At 40.4% G+C, this 20,189-nt stretch overlaps 2 protein-coding genes across 3 annotated transcripts in view; both read right to left on the reverse strand.

Annotated features, from left to right (window-relative positions):
* Positions 1 to 20,189, reverse strand: part of RPGR (retinitis pigmentosa GTPase regulator) — a 307,056-nt gene that overhangs the window by 218,266 nt on the left and 68,601 nt on the right. The window lies entirely within an intron of this gene.
* Positions 16,645 to 18,272, reverse strand: LOC147340158 (ferritin light chain-like). The gene has a single exon (XM_086387681.1). The coding sequence runs from the start codon at positions 18,143 to 18,145 to the stop codon at positions 17,609 to 17,611; it is 537 nt and encodes a 178-aa protein (XP_086243807.1). The 5' UTR covers positions 18,146 to 18,272; the 3' UTR covers positions 16,645 to 17,608.

A 20,189-nucleotide genomic window follows, 5' to 3' on the forward strand; every position in this document is an offset into this window, starting at 1 on the left:
CATCTTACTTGAGTGTTAGGCATATATTTAAGAGAAGTTAATGCCTATTGCCCATTGCCAGTTCCTATTGCCAATGCCTATTGCCTAATGCCTGTTGCCAAATGTTTCCATCTTTTGAGAAAATGTTTTATTTTAGTTTCATCAAGAATATTTCAAAGTAATATATTTCCTGAATTGTGTGTCTGAAAATATTTTTCTGTTGGCTCTATACTTGAACAACATTTTAGATAGTTATAATGTTTTAGGACTCTTTTTTTTTTCCCCCTTAGAAGTTTATAAGCATTGGTGTATTTGCTATCTTCTAGGGTTGAATATTGGAGAAGGCAATGGCACCCCACTCCAGTACTCTTGCCTGGAAAATCCCATGGATGGAGGAGCCTGGTAGGCTGCAGTCCATGGGGTCACGAAGAGTTGGAGACAACTGAGCGACTTCACTTTCACTTTTCACTTTCATGCATTGGAGAAGGAAATGGCAACCCACTCCAGTGTTCTTGCCTGGAGAATCCCAGGGACTGGGAAGCCTGGTGGGCTGCCGTCTATGGGGTCGCACAGGGTCGGACACGACTGAAGCGACTTAGCAGCAGCAGCAGCAGCAGGGTTGAATATTATTGCGTCAGAAGTCAACCTTGTTTTTTTCCTTGTAGGTAGTTTTGTCTTTATGTTTTACTGCCCACAGGACACTTTGTTTCTGAAGTCTGGGAACTTTACTAGAATATATTCGTTCTTGCTCCTTCTATCAGCCAGGGTCCTATCATTAAAACAGACATCCTGCTAGGTATTCCAACAGAGGAGATTTAATATAGGAAACTTCACACGGCTGTCAGAGGGCTGAAAGAACAAAAGGAGAACACTGAGGGAACCCAGAGTAATACCTGTGGCAAACAACTATCACTTCTAAGACTGGAAAAAATAAAGGGAAGAGGTGATCAGAACCTAGAAGTTTAGAGAGAGGGACTTCAGTTCCTGAGGATGGGGTGCTACCTGGCTGGTGTTGCTACCTCCAGAGCTTGAAGAGACCCTGCAGAACTGAACCTCAGACCTCTGAAGAGTGTGCATTTCTGGCTGCTGCTGCTATCTCAAAGGGGCAGGACCAGTCAGTCATGGAAATACCAAAAGAAGCTGGAGACAGGAACTGATAAAGCACCTTTGCTGGTTCTGTGCTTATGGGGAGTATCATCCAAAGAGAAGGAAGGATGTTCCCTCTCTCTGCCTTCTAATAGGTAGAGCCGACACGACGGAGCGACTTTACTTTGACTTTTCACTTTCATGCACTGGAGAAGGAAATGGCAACCCACTCCAGTGTTCTTGCCTGGAGAATCCCAGGGACGTGGGTGCCTGGTGGGCTGCCGTCTATGGGGTCGCAGAGTTGGACATGACTGAAGCAACTTAGCAGCAGTAGCAGCAGCAACAAGAAACTGGGAAAGCTCCGGGAGTTGGTGATGGACAGGGAAGCCTGGTGTGCTGCAGCCCATGTGGTTGCAAAGAGTCAGACACAAATGAGTGACTGAACTGAACTGAACTGCACAAGAAACCAGCTTGCAAGTGAAAAATGTAGTTTGCCCCAGAATCACCAAGTAGAATATAAAAGAAGGGTATGTTTGGAGATGAGAGATTAATAACTAGCATGCTCATTCAGTATCAAAATTTCCTAGGATATGTCAGGCCATTCCCATATGTATATTCAAAGGTTTTTAAATTTCAGCAATGTTTTCTTGATTTATGTGTGTGAATTTTTTTCTTGTTGCATTGTTTCATTCTGAGGTTTTTTCCTTATGGGCTTCAGATTGGTGAAAAGAAACTGTCTCGTACACATACGATATGGCTACATTAATCCCAAGTTTTTAACCATGGCACATACAAATTTAGCAGCAGGAAAGTAACTACAGAGTGCAGGGTGGGTCTGCATGGTTTTCAGAGGTCACTAACACCACCTCTACTACTAAGCCCTTAAAAGAGGAACACAGCTGCTGCTGTCCCTGTCTGCACAAGTCAGTGCCTTGCTTCATCTCAGAAGCTTAATTTCATGTTTGTAATTCAGAATGATACCGGAAAAATTGTAATAATGTCAGAGAGATAGCTTTACTTTCTTCATTCTCAAGATGACTTTAGAACCCCAAATCCCTTCTCCTAGGGTCTGAGAAAAGAAATGCAAACAACAACAAAAACATCTTGAAGATGAAAGTCATGTAGTGACTGGATTTGAGATCCTTTCAGTTTTGGTTCTATTTAGAGCCTTTGACTTGTCCCCAGATCCTTATCTTCAGTTACTGGGTACATGAAGTTCAATTGAAGGCTATTTTATCTGTGTGCTGGTGTAACCTTTAGTTAACACAGAAACCAAAAACGAGATGTGGAAATTGCATTTTGTTCTAGGGTAATTGCTCTCCTCCATAATGATGAGTGTGGTGGGTGGATTTGTGAGCTTTCCCCGCTAGTCATGCATCCACTCTTCCTCACCCTGATATAGTCATCTTTTGTAAATTACCCTCTCAAATGGCAAGCTTCATCTGAAATTAGACACTTTACTAGAGACATGATTTGAGTAACAATTTGAAAGATTCAAAGTTTAAAGGGAATGAGATTGCGTGGGGTAGGGTAGGGGGTGAGATGACAAGCACATCAACCACAGGGAGCTGTAATGAGTTATTTATCTGAATCCGTATATTTTCTCGACCTGTTTCATCTGGTGATACTTTGGATCTGACTCCATCGATCTATATTTTAACTGCTCTTGTTTTATTGTCCTTTCCCCTTGCTTACATTTTTAGCTTTATCTTGTATGAAAATGAATTAGACCCTACCTCCCACAAGCTACCAAACTCACAGCAATCAAACTTCTTGAAATAACTCTCATAACCTGTTCATTGCTTATCCCTTTGACATGTGGACTCCATTTGTGCTGCCCCACTGAGACCACTCACTAATGTTACAGATGAACTGCTAATCGTCAACCCCACTGCTGTCTCCTCCCTCTTCGTCTCCATCTCTCTCCATTTTTAACATGTTCTTCTCTTGGAGCCTCTCTCTTCTCCTGACTTTTATGACACTGAAGTCTCTTTGTTCTACTTCAGACTGCTCCTTCTCTGTATTCTGCACTGATTTTCTTTATCCTCTTGTTCCTAAATGCTTTCCAAGACTGCCACAGGTCATTAGTTTTATCCCACTTTTGAACCCTGAGTTCATCAATGTCCATGCCTTCATCTGCCAAACCCGTATCTCTTAATTCGGTGACTTCCTCAAGTTCTATTCCTATGTTCAGAGCTTCCTGTAGGACATCACTTCCTGCATAACCCAACAGCGTCTCAAACTCAACAGGCCCCAAGTTAAATTCATACATTCTCCCACAAATTATCGCTTTTCCCAAAGGTTGGAAGCCTTTGTTCCTCATTTTATCCAATCAATTGCTAAATCTGGAAGCTCTCACTTTGATACATCTGCATCTGCCCTATTCCATTCCCACTACTCCACTCCCAATCTTCACAATCACTCATGTTGCTTTTGTAACAAGCTTCTAATTTCTCTCCCTCTACCCTTCCTTTCTTGTTCTAATCCATGACATTCAGTAAAGTCAAATTAATTTCCTAAAGCAGAGTGATGATAGCTTACTTGTTCGAAAATCTTTAATGACTCTTCACTTCCTTCTAAGTACAAATTTATTATCCCCACATTCAAGCTTCTTTGTGATCTATCCCCAACCCATTCCATGCTTGGCTTTCCCCCCCTTTATTCCTACTATACGCTATAAGACAATGGAATTACTTGCTCCTTAAATCTGTCCCCATATTCCCTATCTCCATGCCTTTGTTCATACCACCTCCCTCATCTCTGCTTGTTAAACTTTTGACCCATATTCAATATCATTTTGGATGGATGCCTTCTACCCTCTTTTGTAAAAATCTGGTTGAAAATTCTGCCAAGACCTATCTGAAACTTCAGTTATAGCAATGATTACATTAGGCATCTAATTACAGTTTTCTGTGAACTTGGTTTACCCCCCTGCTCAGACTGGAAGCTCCATTTTTCAATTGGGTGATAGGTTGGATGGTTTCTGTGCTTTAACCAGATTCCTTTTGCCACTTGACTACTCTGTGGCCTCCATCCACCAATGGCAGTGTTCCCGGAATTGCCAGGCCAGCACCTGTCTTTAGGCAAGCTGCCCTCAGGCTACCAGAGTCACTTTGTCCACAAGGCTAGAGGGCTACCACTCTACCCTGAAGTGCGTAGGTGTTGACCAGCGGGTATCAAGCATGAGTGTATGAAAGCACAGCTACCTGACCTCAAGATGATACCATTTGGAAGGCTAACTCACACTGAGAGTTCCTCTGCAGGATCATGTTGAAGTTAACCTTTATAGGATTTTGGTTAAGGTATCACCCTGGCTTGACTGCCTCTCCTCCCCTGATCCCTAAACCCCTCGGCCTGCCTCTCAGGGTGCTGCTAGGAAACCCTAGCTAAGACAAGGAACATTTCAGAGTACCTACCTCATGCCAGGCACCATGCTAAACATGTATATAAGTGCATTTATAATTAAATTTATTTATTTTTAATTGAATTATAATTGCTCTACAGTACTGTGTTGGTTTCTGCCAAACATCAACATGAATCAGCCATAGGTATACCTAGGTCATTTCATTCGAATTTAACCCTCAAAGCCATCCTGAGAGCTAAGTACTGTTATTATTCTGAATTAACAGATGGGAAACTGAGGCTTAGAGAGTTTAAATAACTTTTTCAAGACCATATAGCTACTATATTGCAATGCCAGGAATCCAACCAAGGCTTCAGAGGCATTTCAGTCAACCAGTTTTGCTTTGCTATGCTAAATGGAAGCATCTACTCTAAGATGCTCCCCCTCCCCCACTCCACAATCACTATTTCTTAGTATTCACACCCATCTGCTCTCCTAGAGTATGAACTGAACCTAGTGATTTACCTCTAACAAACAGAATATGGTGATGAGATGATGCTTCCATGGTAGTTCCAAGATTTTGAGTTCCTTCTTATCAGCATACTCTCTTGCTTGTTTCGATGAAGCAACCTGCCATGTTGGTGAGATTGATGTGACAAGGGATTCCTGGTGGCTTCCAGTCAAGAGCCAGCAAACAATTGAGGCCCTCAGTCCAAACACTTGCAAGAAACCGAATCCTGCCAACAATCACATGGGTGAGCTTGGAGGTGAATATTACCACATCTTGACTGTAGCCTATGCGAGATCCTAAGCCAGAGGGCTCAATTAAACTGTGCCTGAATTCCTGACTCACAGAAACTGGGAGATAATAAATGTGGTATTTGGGGGCTTCCCCGATGGCTCAGCAGTAAAGAATCCGCCTGTAACGCAGGAGACACAGGAGACCTGGGTTCAATCCGTAGGTCGGGAAGATCCCCTAGAGAAGGAAATGGCAACCTGCTCCAGTATTCTTGCCTGGAGAATCCCACGGACAGAGGAGCCTGGCAGGCTACAGTCCATAGGGTCACAAAGTGTTGGACACGACTGAGCACACAGCACATTAAAAAAAAAAACCCAAACCCAGCCCGAATTCAACAAAAACAACAACAAAAAATTGCTACCTTTAAAGCAGAGGCATACTTATTATTCTGTGTAACACTTGCTACTTCTGGCTCAGTGACTTACCAATAAAAATTCTAACCAATAATCTATCATCTCTGGTGATTTTACAATCCAATAAACTTAGCTAGGATGGTGGCCATAAACCTCTAGAAAAGCATTAACTTTCCAGTGTGATCACTACTGGGTGCCCTTAGAACCAAGTAAACAACAAATAAATTAGGAGTGAGGATTGGGTAAGGATTTTTCTTTTTATTGCCTCTAAAATAAACTTTTGGTTTTGTGCTTATTTCAATCAATCAATCAGCCAATCAGTAAGGGACAATGCAAATCGGGTACCAGCTGGCTTATTGCACAATGATGAGTAAAGTTATGTCGGGCGCCTCCCAGTCAACATCATGTTCTTTAGTGTGTGCCTCTCCCGGCCCCATTCTCCCCACCCACACTAGCACAGTTGTCATGTAAATGGACATCAGCCAAGCATGATTTCTCCAGCTCTCTATGCCTCTTGTTGCCATGGGATGACAGATTAAAACTCAGAGAAGATAGAAGTAAAATTGAAAACCACGCAGCCTTTTAACTCCCACAGCAAGAAAAGGTAATAATGGAATGAATGACACTGAACCATAGTAATCCACTCTGATGGTAGGAGTAGAAAAAGTCCAGAAGACAAAAGCAATTGCATAACGAACCACAGGGAAAAGTGCACACCTTCTCCATCCTTTTCAAACAGCAGTTGGCAGCAACTGTCCTGAGTTGTCTGAGATTGTTCTCGTTTTAGCACTGAAAGTCCTGTGTCCAGGGAAACCGCTCAGTCCCTGGCAAACCAGAATGTTTGGTCACCCTAGCAACAACAATTAATTCCCAAAGGGCTCTGCTCCCATTGATGTTTGCTTTTTAATTGGAGGGTCAATAAAAAGTTATTTTCTTAAACTTTTCTTTTTTTTTATTTTATTTTTTTTCTTTTTTTAACTTTATTTTATTTTTAAACTTTACATAATTGTATTAGTTTTGCCAAATATCAAAATGAATCCATTTGAAAGCTATAAATATCCTATTGGCAGAGCTTATTTTTTAAGGTAGTGTCATAAATTCTATTTCTTCCATTAAAAAGTGAAAAAGACATTGGAAAGACTTTCCTAATCTTACTCAGATGATGTATTTAAGCTGAAAGGTGGGGGATGAAATAGGGGAGCAGTTTTGGAAGACACAAAGCTTTCAAAAATATGGACTAAAAGTACATTTAAATTTATCAGTATATTATTGATTGGGGGAATAATCATTTGGCTGAATATAAAGGTACGAGTTGGGCTTCCCTGGTGGCTCAGTGGTAAATAATCTGCCCGCCAACACAGGAGACATGAGTTTGATCCCTGGATCAGGAAGATCCTCTGGAGAAGGCAATGGCTACTCACTCCAGGATTCTTGCCTGGAGAATTCCATGGACAGAGGACTGGCAGGCTACAGTCCGTGGGGTCTCAAAGAGTCAGACACAAGTTAGCGACTAAACAACAACAAATGTACAGTTAGTTATTTTTACCCCTAGCGATCTCGTCCTACAGTTTGCAAATCTGCTGCCTACTACAGACCCCTTGTTTGGGGAGATCTTAATAAGTGTTATATAATAAAAGAATTCCTCAGTCACATGTTTTGGAACTATAAAGGTAAGTTTCTTGACTGAAGACATTTTCTAGGCATTTGATATGTTTACAGTGACTCTCACTCAAAAAGTACATTAGAATCACCTGGGGAACTTTTAGAAATTACAGATGACTGGGCCCCACCCAGATCTAGGGAATAAGAGAAAAATATCACTCTCTGGATAGTTCAGATATTCACTTGGTTGAGATCACTGGCTAATGTACACTGTGAATCTATAAGAGTAAGAAAAATCTGAAATATATTCCAACCTGACTTATCACATAAGTGTTTTTCCTTCCCTCTCTCCCTCCCTCCTCGTCCTCATCCCTCCTTTCCTTCCCTTTTTTACTCCTTCCTTCCTTCCTTTTCTTCCCTTTCTTTCCCTTTTGTTTCCTTTCCTTTTGGTTTTGGGAAATACTGATCGTATTTTTGAGGTTTAGTTTGTCTGGTCAACCATTATAAGGAGGAAAAATAAAAAAATTATAGCGATATCTGTAAATACAATTAGATTTATTTAAAAACAGGCTATTTTACACTTTCTTTATCTAACTATTTGACATGAAAATTTAGAAACATATAGGAAAGTAAGGAGAGGAGAGTAGTATGGTGAATCTCCTTACACCATCACCCAGTTCAACATATATCATCACATGGTCATCTTATTTCATCTATATCTTCAACCACTTCTCCCCTCTTTCCACCACTGGAGTTTTATGAAGCTAAACCCAGATAACCATATTATTTTATTAATAAATATTTCAAAATATATCAATAAAAGATAATTCTTTTTAATATAATTGCAATACCATTATCACATCCAAAAATAATAATAAGTCTTTGATATTATTCAATATTCAGTTAGAATGCGAACTAAGAAATTAAGGTGAATTGACATCTTACTAATAATACATTTTCCTAAACAGAATATGGTATGTTTTTATCCATTCATGTATATTTTTGTGTATCTCAGAAGTGTGTTACAGTTTCTCTCATACAGGTTTTGGAGTTTTTAAAAATAAGTTTCCTACTAGGTATTATGTTTTACTTATTTTGTTTTATTATTTGCTATTTTAAGTGGGGTCTTCCATTATATTTTCCAAATTGCTATTGCTTCTATATATAAAGTTTATTAATTTTAATCAACATTATGAAAGTATAATTTACGTGCAGCAACATGTACTGTTTAATAAATGTATATATCCACTTAACCACCATCCCAATTATTGACTTGTATATGTATATACTGATTTTATAACCTACTAATTTATTAAATTTCATTTTAATACATACTTCCACAATTCTTACCAGCTTTTGGCTGTTCATTTGAAAATGTGTCACATTCCGATTTTTTTTGTTTGTTTTAGTTCTCTATCCCATCATGTCAAAAAGATTTTCCAGTCAATGCTGTTATAAGAATAGATTCAATGTCAAAGACTGACTGCTCCTAGAGATTTAAATTGTTGTTACAGGCATAAAGAAAAGTGATCCTCTTTGCAACAGGTGTCATGCTAAATTCAAGTTTACTGATGCAAGCAGTTAATAATAATTGGAATGTGAGCTGACTCAAGAATAGACATCCGGCTCATTAATATTTGCTTCAGAGAAATAGGCTCAAATGTTCTTCTTGAGTCTCGGTGGGTCCATGACCTTAATGTTTAGATGAATACATTTATAGCTGATCCCAGTACTAAGGCTGTCATTACTCAGAGACTTCCAAATGACCACTCTCTGGAAAAATGTGTTTACTAAGCTCCAGCTGTTATCCTTATGAATATTTAGGAAGCTACAGTGACTGGCAATGATCTCAGTGCCGCCAAAATGTGATGGCTTTATCTGCCTTTCAGGCAGCAAATCACCTCCCTAGCAGATACCAGAATAAAAGCAGTTTTGCATGGGAGTAGAAGCTTTCCAGACTGAATTTCCCGAGGAGCATCAACACTATGAAGAGAGATTGCTAGGTATCTAGAGGCAAAGTAATGAGTGACATACGGAGCAAGGTTGTGGGGACAGAAGGGTAAGCTACACTGTTTGAAGGATACAGGGAGGACAGAATGGGTTCCTCTGGCAGTCCCAACAGCCAATAGAGACTGTAACACATAATTTAGTACTTCATCTTTGTCTTAGTTTGGGGTTCTGAAAAAGCGGATCCTCAGAGTAAAGGAAGGAAGGAAAATGGATAAAGTGCATATAAACGAAAGGGTTACTGTTGCAGGAAACCAGGGCTCAATCTCACTGGGCACTTTCTGAGACATTGTGTAAAATATGTTTCAGAATTGGCCTACTAAGAGCTGACAACACTAAGATGTTTATAGACTGATTTCCATTCCTTATCAGTTAAAGGTCACTGCAAAGGAAGTGGCAAAAGTTAACACTCAGCACTTCTGAACTCTCCCACATGTAGACGGAGCATGCTTCCCTGGCCAGAGAGCCCTCTGGCAAAGACTTGTATGGGAACTATTTATATAAGCAATTTCCAGGGGGGAGGAAGAGGATGTACGTACTATAATTCTATATTGAGTGTGTTACTCTCTGGTTGTCTCATGTGTGAGTTTCATTTCACTAATGGGAATGTAAACTTGTTGAATGCATGGGTCATAGCTTATAGTTTTTGTATTGTTTTCTCCATAAATTGTGGTGATCTCCTTGCTACTGGGAGATTAAATCCACTAAGCCCACCATGATCTGGGCCTTCCTGAGATTCACTTTCCAGAATTCTCTTTGCAGTCCACTCTTTCATTCCAAGCACTCTAGTCATTCGATTTAGAATGTCTAGAATACCTCTCTTCCCTTTGTCCAACTGGTCAATACTGATCACCTTTTGAGAATGGCTAAGTAATTTTTCTTTCATAAAAATGTTTCACGTCCCATCCAAAAAGAGTAATCCTGCCCTTCTGTGCTAGTTACTACCTGGCTCTTACTTCCACCACATAATTTACCCACTGTACTGAAGTTTATGTTTTTCTGTGTTAGTCTTGCCTACCAGAATGTGCGCTCATTGAGAAAGCAAAATGTCATAAATATTTCTTCATCTGTTAGCACTTGCTCAGTGCCTGGTATCGGATAAATGCTTAATATTTTTTGAATGAATAAATGAACATGACCAATCAATACTTCCTGATTAGATGAAACAAGGGGCTGAAATACCTATTCTGGGCATTTCTAATAAAACTATCAAGTATTTTTACATTGAATGGAGAATATTCCCCAGAATAGCATGCCCTTGCCCTTCAAAGACAACCTAGAAACATACCTGTAGCTAAAACAAGTTAGAATTTTACTCACTGCAGACAAAGAAAACACATCATGAGGACTGTAGGGTGTCTCAGTGAGAGAATGCAGGAAGAAACTATTATAGGATTGGGGCTTTGGATAGATGATTTGGGGGAGGGACCAAGATGCAGAGATTTGCTCTAGATTAGATGCTATCAGATAGCAGGGACAATCCTATGACTGGATATTCTGTGAAAGGCACAGTGACTTTGATTTTGTCCATGCTTAGAAAAAATTATGAACTGCCCTTGTTTTGCTTCATTTTATCATGGTCTCAGAGTAACTTTATTTGAGTTTGGTATTCTGCGAGATTGTTTAGGTCCAGTAGAACAAGATGGCCTGGCTGTGAAAGTGTGAGCAGCTTGTAATAATACTGAGGTCTAGTTGTGAGTATCAGGTAAGTTTTGAACATCAGAGAATGTATTTTTTGAGATGATGAGCCCAAGAGAAAGGTTATAGTATGTATATGTGCTGATAGTGTTCACAGGTATGGAGTGAGAGCTGAAAAGAATGGAATGAAAGTAAAAATCCTGCTCTATGACCTTTGCACGTTGACAGGAGTTTTAAATTCTGAAGCTCTGCATGGTATTAAAGGCATATTATGGCTGAGAGAACTTTTTTCACCAGAAAAGCAAGTATTACAGATTATTCTTTGACGATATCAACCATAAGGCCTGGAAAATTAAAATACTTAATCCAGCAGCAATATCACTTGTGTAGTGATCAGGTAATAGGATTTCCTTTTCCTTGCCTCCATGTTCTGGCTACTCTCTTTAAAAAAAAAATTATTGACATCCTTTTGGGGCATGAGGGCTAGATAAGAAACCTGAAAGTGTAGAATTTATGTTCAAGAAGGAAAACAGAATTTGGAATTTTCTGGTAGTTAAATTGGTTTTGAAGTCCTGTGACTAGAAATCTAGGTCCATAGGGCCATTGAAAGACATTACAATATTCATCCAATAAATTATTTCTGAACACTTAGTATAACTTAGTTGAAAGTCACTCAGTCATGTCCAACTCTTTGTGATCCCATGGACTGTAGCCCACCAGGCTCCTCTGTTCATTGGATTCTCCAGGCAAGAATACTGGAGTGGGCTGCCATGCCCTTCTCCAGTATAACTTGGGTACTATGCTAAATGCAGTAATTACAGGTCTAAACAATCTGGATTGACTTTGTGGGAAAACTTTTTATTTAAGATATAAATTCAAACTTACAGGAACGTTGCCATCAATAGTTTACCCTTCTTTCAGATTCACCAGCTGTTTTTCCTAACCATTTTTGAGTAAGTTAGAGAAACTGTGCTCAGCTATACCTCTAAATGGGCTTCCCGGTGGCTCAGGGGCAAAGAATCTGCCTGCAATGCAGGAGACACAAGTTTGATCTTTGGGTAGGGAAGATCCCCTGGAGAAGGAAAGGTTACCCACTCAGTATTCTTGCCTGGGCAATCCCTTGGACAGAGGAGCCTGGCGGCTCCATGGGATCACAAAAGAGTCGGATACCACTTAGTGACTAAACACAACACAACACATACACTTAAGCTCTTTGGTGTATGTTTTCTAAAACCAAGGACATTCTCCTACATATCATGAAATTACCCAAATCAGGAAATTGAACATTGATACAATACTATTATCTAATCTATCATCCATATTTAAACTTTATAAATTGTCTCAATGTCCTTTATAGATTTTTTCCCCCTACACAGGTCCAATCTAAGATCATTCATTTAGTTGTCTTGTTTTTTAGTCTTCTTTAACCTGGTATCCTTAGTGTTTCCCTGCTTGTTTCTTTTTTTTTTTTAATTGAAGTATAGTTGATTTATAATGTGTCAGTTTCAGGTGTACAGCAAAGTAAAAAAATATATATACTCATTTATATATATATATATTCTTTTTCTAAATCTTTATTATAGATATTGAATATAGTTCCCTGTGCTATACAGTTGGTACTTGTTTTTCTGTTTTATACAAAGTATAAAAATGTGTATCTGTTAATCCCAAGCTCTTGCCCTTCACACTTTTGAGAATTATAGGTTAGGTATTTTGTAGAAAGTGAAAGTGAAGCCGCTCAGTCGTGTCAGACTCTTTTCGACCCCATGGACTGTAGCCTACCAGGCTCCTCTGTCCATGGGATTTTCCAGGCAAGAATACTGGAGTGGGTTGCCATTTCCTTCTCCAGAGGATCTTCCGAATCCAGGGACTGAACCTGGGTCTCCCGCATTGTAGGTAGACGCTTTACCATCTGTGCCACCAGGGAAGTCCCTGATATTTTGTAGAATGCTCTTTAATTTGGATCCATCTGATGTTTTCTCATTATTAGACTCAGGGTATGAATTTTTAGCAGGAATATATATTTGATTTAAACCCTAGAATGGCTGCCTCTACCCACATCTCCCACACTTTGACCTGACACACCTCATGCAGGTGAGGGCCCTTTGAGGTCTCCCAATGAAATCCAGGCTCTTCTCTGCTTCTTCTTATGATCCCTAATTTAGCCATCAGAATTGCTAAAATCCTGAAGAGGATGTCTGCTTCCTGGGGTGTTTATATTCAGCTGAAACCTTATATTAATACAAAACTCTTTCCTAAAGTGTGTCCTCTTCCACCTTCATGAATTAGCACTGGCTTCATTATTATCATGAAGAATAAATTATTCATCAAGGTGGATAAATTGCTTATGGAGATAAATAACATGACATAAATGTAGTAAAAATGTGGTCCTTTTCTAAATAAGTAGCATTTTACACCTAATCCTCTAAGACTGTACATCTTTCTGCAGAGAGTCAACCACATAGTACTCCAAAAGAGCTTTAAACAGGCTCTCCCAACAGAAAAGGAGAAGTTCAAGGCTTCAGTGATGCCTGGACTTTTGACTGTGCCTATTCAGTGCCTGCTCCCTCAAGCTGACACATCCCAGGCTACCAGAAAGTATAAGGAGGAGAAAGTGTGGGTGGAAGAGTGGGCAGAGAAGACTCCCAAGAATTGGGAACTATGTAGAGAGTAGCAGCTGGCAGCTAATTAGTTTCTGAAATGAACCCTTTGTGTGGCTTGTCCTTCCTGACAGAGAGGTTAAGATGCTGTGATGCCTCCTTTTAGCAGTAATGGTAATTAAAACAAATAATCCCAGGTCCTAATTAAGGTGGCTCCATTCATTTGGCTAAAGAGAGCGGTCCTTCATTTTTTTTCCCCTCCTGCATACTGAATGTCACATCTAAGAAATGAGCAAATTCCTACATTTCACTTCTACACATAGGGCCTGTTTAGAGGGAGGACTGATCATTAAGGGCTTCCCTGGTGGCTTAGATGGTAAAGAATCTGCCTGTAATGCAGGAGACCTGGGTTCGATCCCCGGGTCAGGAAGACACCCTGGTGAAGGCAATGGCAATCCACTGCAGTATTCTTGCCTGGAGAATCCCATGGGCAGAGGAGCCAGACGGGCTACAGTCCACGGAGTTTCAAAGAGTCAAGCCACAACTGAGTGATTTCCACTCTTTTCAATGATCATTAAGGGGGATTCTAGAATCAAAAGGTATCTAATTTCCTAAAACTTAGAAGCAAGCTTATTTTAAGATGTTACTATCATAGCTCTTTACTAAGCTCTACTGGGATAGACAATCAGGTGATGGAGACAGCCAACAATTATTGTGCATTTAGTATGTGCTGGGCCTTAGGGATCTTACATGGCTTATCCCATTTAGAAAGTGAAGTCACTGAGTCATGTGCGACTATTTTGGGACCCCATGGACTGGAGCCTACCAAGTTCCTCCGTCCATGGGATTTTCCAGGCAAGAATATTGGAGTGGGTTGCCATTTCCTTCTCCAGGAGATCTTCCCAACCTAGGGATTGAACCCAGGTCTCCTGCACTGTAGGCAGACGCTTTACCATCCGAGCCACCGCCCCCACCCACCCCCCCAAAAAAAAGATTTGAGTTGGATAGTATCATCTTTATTTTGATCATGTCCAGATTTTCAGAGGAGGAAGATGGGAACAACAAAGGTGAGCAGACTAGACCAAGATGAGGTAGAGGCAGGATCTGAATACAGGCAGTCTGGGTCCAGAGCCCATTGCTCAACCATTATGCTTTCTGCCTTTCAGACTCCAACTTGCCTATAGTCTAGTGGGTACAATCAAGAGACAACAAAGAGGAGAGGAATCCATGTCAGATGACTGGTTTGGGTTGGTCATGGAAATTTCACAGGAGGCAGACTGGAACTAGGCTGAAAAACAGACTGAGTTTGATTCAGTGAAGATGAGTATGAGGAGCTTTCCAGGTGAAGGGAACCACATGAAAATTGCTGGCATTGGGACGGCAAACTGAGCACTTCAGCTATGGCAGAGAGCTCCTGCAGTCATTTGCAGGATTCCTCAGCCTCACACTCTATAAAAAGAGGAAACTTCCACTTCAGTCTCTAACAGGGGCTTACTAGAATGAAGGTGGAGAACTTAGAGAGCCTGGTGTTTTTTGGTGCACGCTAGCCATAGTACAGGTCACCGTAATAACAAAGCAATGGGGCCTGCCACGTCCTCCCCACTTCCCTTGGGCCATCAGTACTGTCCTAGATTCCAGTCTCCATGGAGTTAGCAGAAAAGGCTGAGCCTGCCTCCAGCCAGTCCAGCCTGGTTTCTTTTCTGTTTCAGCTTCTGTTCCCAGAACTGGGTGGTTTAAGTTTTATTCAGGATGTGGCAATAGGAAGCCCTAACACAACTCCAATTTGGTTTTACCACCAATAAAGCCATCTTGATTTCCATCTGGCTTCCTGTGTCCTAATTAATTTGAACTTAGACAAAAGAAAGCAATTGGTACTCCCCAAACTTCCAACAATAGGGAAGTAGTGGAAAATTACATTTAAAAAATAGATTAGACATGGTAGAACAAGGAGAGCCTTGAAAGCTGGTATAAGGAATTTAGCCATAGCCTAAAGGAATCAGTTGTTATAATTCTGTGCAGGTACACTAACACACACACACTCACATATATGTACAGTGGTTAGCAACAATCACTATGGGATTTGTTTCCAAATTAATCTCCATAAGTTTAATGTCATCAAATCCTCATTTTCTACAAATGTATTTTTTAAGAAGCTTGGGTCATTTTTAAAAGCTAAACTAATATTTCATCCGTCTGTCTTTGAATCATTTATTGTCTGACCAGCCACTTGTTTTTTAGTAATTGTTTGCCAAAGAATAATTCAGCCTATTTGGGAGACTTTAATAAAGCTTTCTCCTATAGCCCCATTCTCAATGTTAAAAGACACCCAGATAAGTAAAGGTGTGTCAAATATGCCATTATTCGGAAACAAAATTTTATATCTGTATTCCCAAATAATCTACCAAATACAGTCTTTCAATCAGTCTAATAGTTATTACGTGTTTTTTTCTCATTCAGATTCATGAGTGAGAAATGATTCAGTTTATGAATGAGAACGATGTTTCTCATTCAGTGGTTATATGAGTGCTAATTTGAAACTAATTTTAAATATATACTTTAAGTATGGAGATCCAAGTTTTAATCCAAAGCTGAAAATTATTAGCTGCTTCCTTATGCCTCTTAAAACTAACTAATCAACAGCAAATGGGCAAAACTCTTTTCTGTAGGAATGACTCTTCCAGTACATTCTTTTTTATCAAAATATTTTGCACAAAAGCATGAAGATAAGGTTTTCTCCTTAACTGAGCAAAACAGCTGTCCCAATCTCTGTAAAATATTCTTTCTTCTCCTTAACTGAGCAAAACAGCTGTCCCAATCTCTGTAAAATATTCTTTCTATGCCTCTGACCCTTCTAAGATAAAAGAAATGATAATATGCCTTTGGTCTTCCTGCTCTGGGAAGGAAAGTTGCTGTAGGAAAGAACTGGTTTTTTTCCCCCACTTCTGTGGTTTGAGAACAAGTTATAACTCCAGCATTTCAAAGTGCAAGGAAAATAATACACAATTATTAGATTGCTATTTGTGGGACACAAATGTAATGGTTTAGTAGAAAACAACTCCCCAGAAAAATGAAACACAGTTTTAAAAGAATGCTACATTTTACTGTTTCTCCTTCTCTTGGCTTCTGGAATGTGCTCCATCTTACCCATCTCCATTCTAATCATTTTGGCTCTCTTAGTGCTTCCTTAAAGTTATCTTCTCTTTTCACTAAAAACAAACACAGAGCCATTTTAAAATCTGCATTTTAACGTTTACTTTATTTACCTGTTTATACATAACCTTCTTCTAGAAAGGGTTTAAGGTGGCTTGAAAGAAACCACAAGTACACTAAGTAATTATAACAGAAGAATCAGAAATGAAACTATGCAAACTGCTTATACAATCCTATTTGTTTGCTCTGGATGGACCACAAATTTTGGTCTAACCTTTTTAGCAGGCAGTCAGAAAAGGAAACTTAATTAGTTACATCATTTAGTGTCTATAAAACAAAAACAAACCAATTACCCAAGGGAAGCACTGTTATTCCTACTATTAAGACCAGAAAGAAATTTCTCTTAAGAGGCTTCATGAAGAGGTCAGTGTATGATGTAATAATCAGTGTTCTCAGTAACAACCTAATGGGAGACACAAAGATGAATTTCACAGGGCTCCCTCTTCGACACAGGCAGATGGCATCACAGCAACTTGAAAATCAGGAAAAACGATTTTATCACGAGTCTGGGGGTTGAGGGGAGAATACAATATAATACGGTCCAGGTACTCCATTCTCTCTGCTCAGCGAAGCCAGATACATTTTAGAACAAGAGAGTTGAACCCAGTACCCAGAGTGACTCCAGAGAAGTCCTGAAACCCCTAAAATTCTCTGCAACATTTCCAGAATAGCTGCTTCAACAATTTCTGAATCTTCTTGACAGAGAAAAACACAGGTTTTTATCAGATACTCAACGTACCCAGGTGATACACACAAGTTAGGAACCATGTCTTTAGATAATCTAGAGAATTAAGCAGACTACAAATTATACACGGCTATTCAAATACTTTTCTTACAACCTATTTCCCCGCCTCTGCAAAAAGAACCTTTTTTGTTGCCATTTGGTGCCTTGGCTAAGGTTGCGTCTGGGCTGGAGGAAGGGCTGGAGCGGAGATCTCAAGGCCAGGAGAGGCAGGGGGGTCCCACAGAGGCAGCCGGGCTTCGGAGGCTCCTAGTCGCACTGGAAGGAGAGCTTTTCGAAGAGATACTCGGCCAGCCCGGCCTGCAGCCCAGCCTGAGGGCTGGTTATCTTGCGCAAGTTGGCCAGGTGGTCACCCATCTTCTTAAGGAGCATCATCTCGTCCTCCAGGAAGCGGCGCTCCAGGAACTCGCAGAGCTGGACATCAGCGCTTGCACGACCCAGGGCATGCAGATCCAGTAGCGCCTGGTTCAGGCTTTTCTCCAGGGCCACAGCGTACTCCATGGCCTCCACGCTGGCATTCCACTTCTCTGGGGACAGCGTCTGTCCACTCTGGACCAGGGCGCCATCACCCCAGGACTTTCGCATCTTCAAGAGAAGCTGGGCGCCCTCCTGCTTCTCCTTAGCCAACATCCTGAAGAAATGGCCCACACCATTCATAGCCATTCCACTGCCTTCAAAGTAAACGCTCAGGGAGACGTAGGTGGATGAGACCTCTAGGTGCAGTTTGATCAGGCGGCTGGCCGCTGCTTCCATCTCGGGAGAACTCTGCTGGATCTGGGTGCTCATGGTTAGCAGTGAGCAGGACTTCTCCACAAACTGCTGTGAGGCTGGTCTCAGAAGTGGGGGATAAGTCCAGAAGATTGTGCCGGAAGCTGTGGATGAAGGGGTGGGGCTAGAGGGTGGTGGGAGGCAGGAGGAGGGGGAGGCAAGGCCAGGTTGAGAGCACCCAGATTGTTCCATCCAAACGCTGGTGAAGCAAGAGACTGATCTAGGAGGCGTCCAGGTACATTGTCTCTCACTCTAGCTTTTAGGAAGAGTATCTTTCTTTCCTAGTTAGGAAAGAGTCTTTATCATTTTGACCCATTTCTTTCCATAATTCCGAGATGAGATAAGAACGTCCAAGGTAAAAACCTCAAAAAATTGATAGTGAACCTCTTCCAAATCTTCATTTGTGACTTAACACTAGTTTGTTGCTTATTTTAGAGCCTGTTTGAATAGATTTCCCCCTGCTCCTGATCCCTGTTGGAGAGGGTACTTTGCCCAGAGCAGTCTTGCCGTCCTGATATAATTATTCATAGTGCCCCCTAAATTAATCAATTAATTATTCAATTAAAAAATAGCATCCCCCCTTTCACACTCAAAAGGGTCCTTGTTTGGAATATACATTACACAGCACCTTAGTGATTGAAAAGGACAAAATCCACACTATGGAATGTGAAATGGTAGTGTTTACAAGACACAGGACTAATTAATCAGACCAATAAGAATCCCATCATAAATTTTCTACTATTCAGCCTTCATTTTCATTTGTTGATCCTTTTATTCCTTCTACTAAAAGTTCTAAATACTGATTATGTGCCAGGTGTTTTTATAGGGTAAGGACATTAGCGAGGTTCGGCAAAAGAAAGAGACCAGCACTTTATAGGAACAGATCACCTTTAATGAGGCGAGAAGGGGCAGCAGTTAGATTAGTGAGCTGCTGCCCTAACCCAAGAAAAGAGTAAGTATATATAGGCATATATGTGGAAATCTACTCTTAAGGGGGCCTGTTCTTCTCCAAGGTTGTTCAGAGTCGTTATCTCTTAAGGGGCTGGGGCAAGGAATACTGGAGATGGGCCAGAGGCTGGAACAGCTGGGAGCTGGGTGTACTCAACCTTAATGTCCATTTTTTTTTTCCTTTGGGTGAGAGAGTTCTTTGTTTTGCATGGAATGGTGGGGACGACCACAGGGCCGTTTTAACTCCAGGCTATTTTGAGCCCTGTAACTTTGCTTCAGTTTTCTTAGTTACTGGAGGCTTCCTGTGATTACCCAGATATTCAACCATTAACCGAAACACATCATGTAAATGGGCATTAAAGATGAAAATATAGATGTATAAATTCTACCAAAATAGAAAAAAAAAATCCCATACAGGATGAGTTAATCATTCTCAGAAGATGAGGGCAAAATTAGATGTTTTCATAAGGGCTTTTCCAGCTTTGTGATTCCATGCTTAGCATTTTATTTTCCGAAATACCACCTGCCTGGGGCTGTTGCACAATTAGAATGCTTTCCTGTGTTTTCTGTCAAACAGGAAGGCATATTCTATTCAGGGTATACAATATTTGAACCCCAGAGAAGTGAATTCTGCTCTAAACTCTGAATCTAGGTCTAAATGAAAATAAAAATCCACTGTTTTCCAGCTACTTTTACTATCTCTGTTGTTGAAAACTGACATCTTAAAATTTCAAAAAGATATCTGCAGTCTCCCTTTACTGCTTAAGCTAAAATATGAATACATATCCTGTATCTAAATAGAGGATATATCGTCCACTTTTTTTCATGAAATGCTGTCATCCCAAAGTGGTCTCATTGCATTTGAAATTTGCAAAAACAGTTACAATTCAAGAATAGCACATTTTTCAAACCTGGAGGGAATTCACTGGGTAAAACAGGAGTAGTTCTGCAGCCTTTCTGGCCTTGGTTTTCTGGCCAAAAAGAGGCTGGGGTGGAGAGGAGGGGGAAAAACAGAAATTCAAATCCAAGAACAATCCTAGCACATCCCCAAATAGGAGAGAAATTATACTAGATGCCAGACCTTCCAAATAACTGCAAAGAAAATGATCATTAC

The sequence above is a fragment of the Bos grunniens genome, chromosome X (assembly GCF_055505025.1).
Source record: "Bos grunniens cultivar Pamir isolate PY7600 chromosome X, Bosgru_T2T1.0, whole genome shotgun sequence".
In the NCBI taxonomy this organism is placed as follows: domain Eukaryota; kingdom Metazoa; phylum Chordata; class Mammalia; order Artiodactyla; family Bovidae; genus Bos; species Bos grunniens.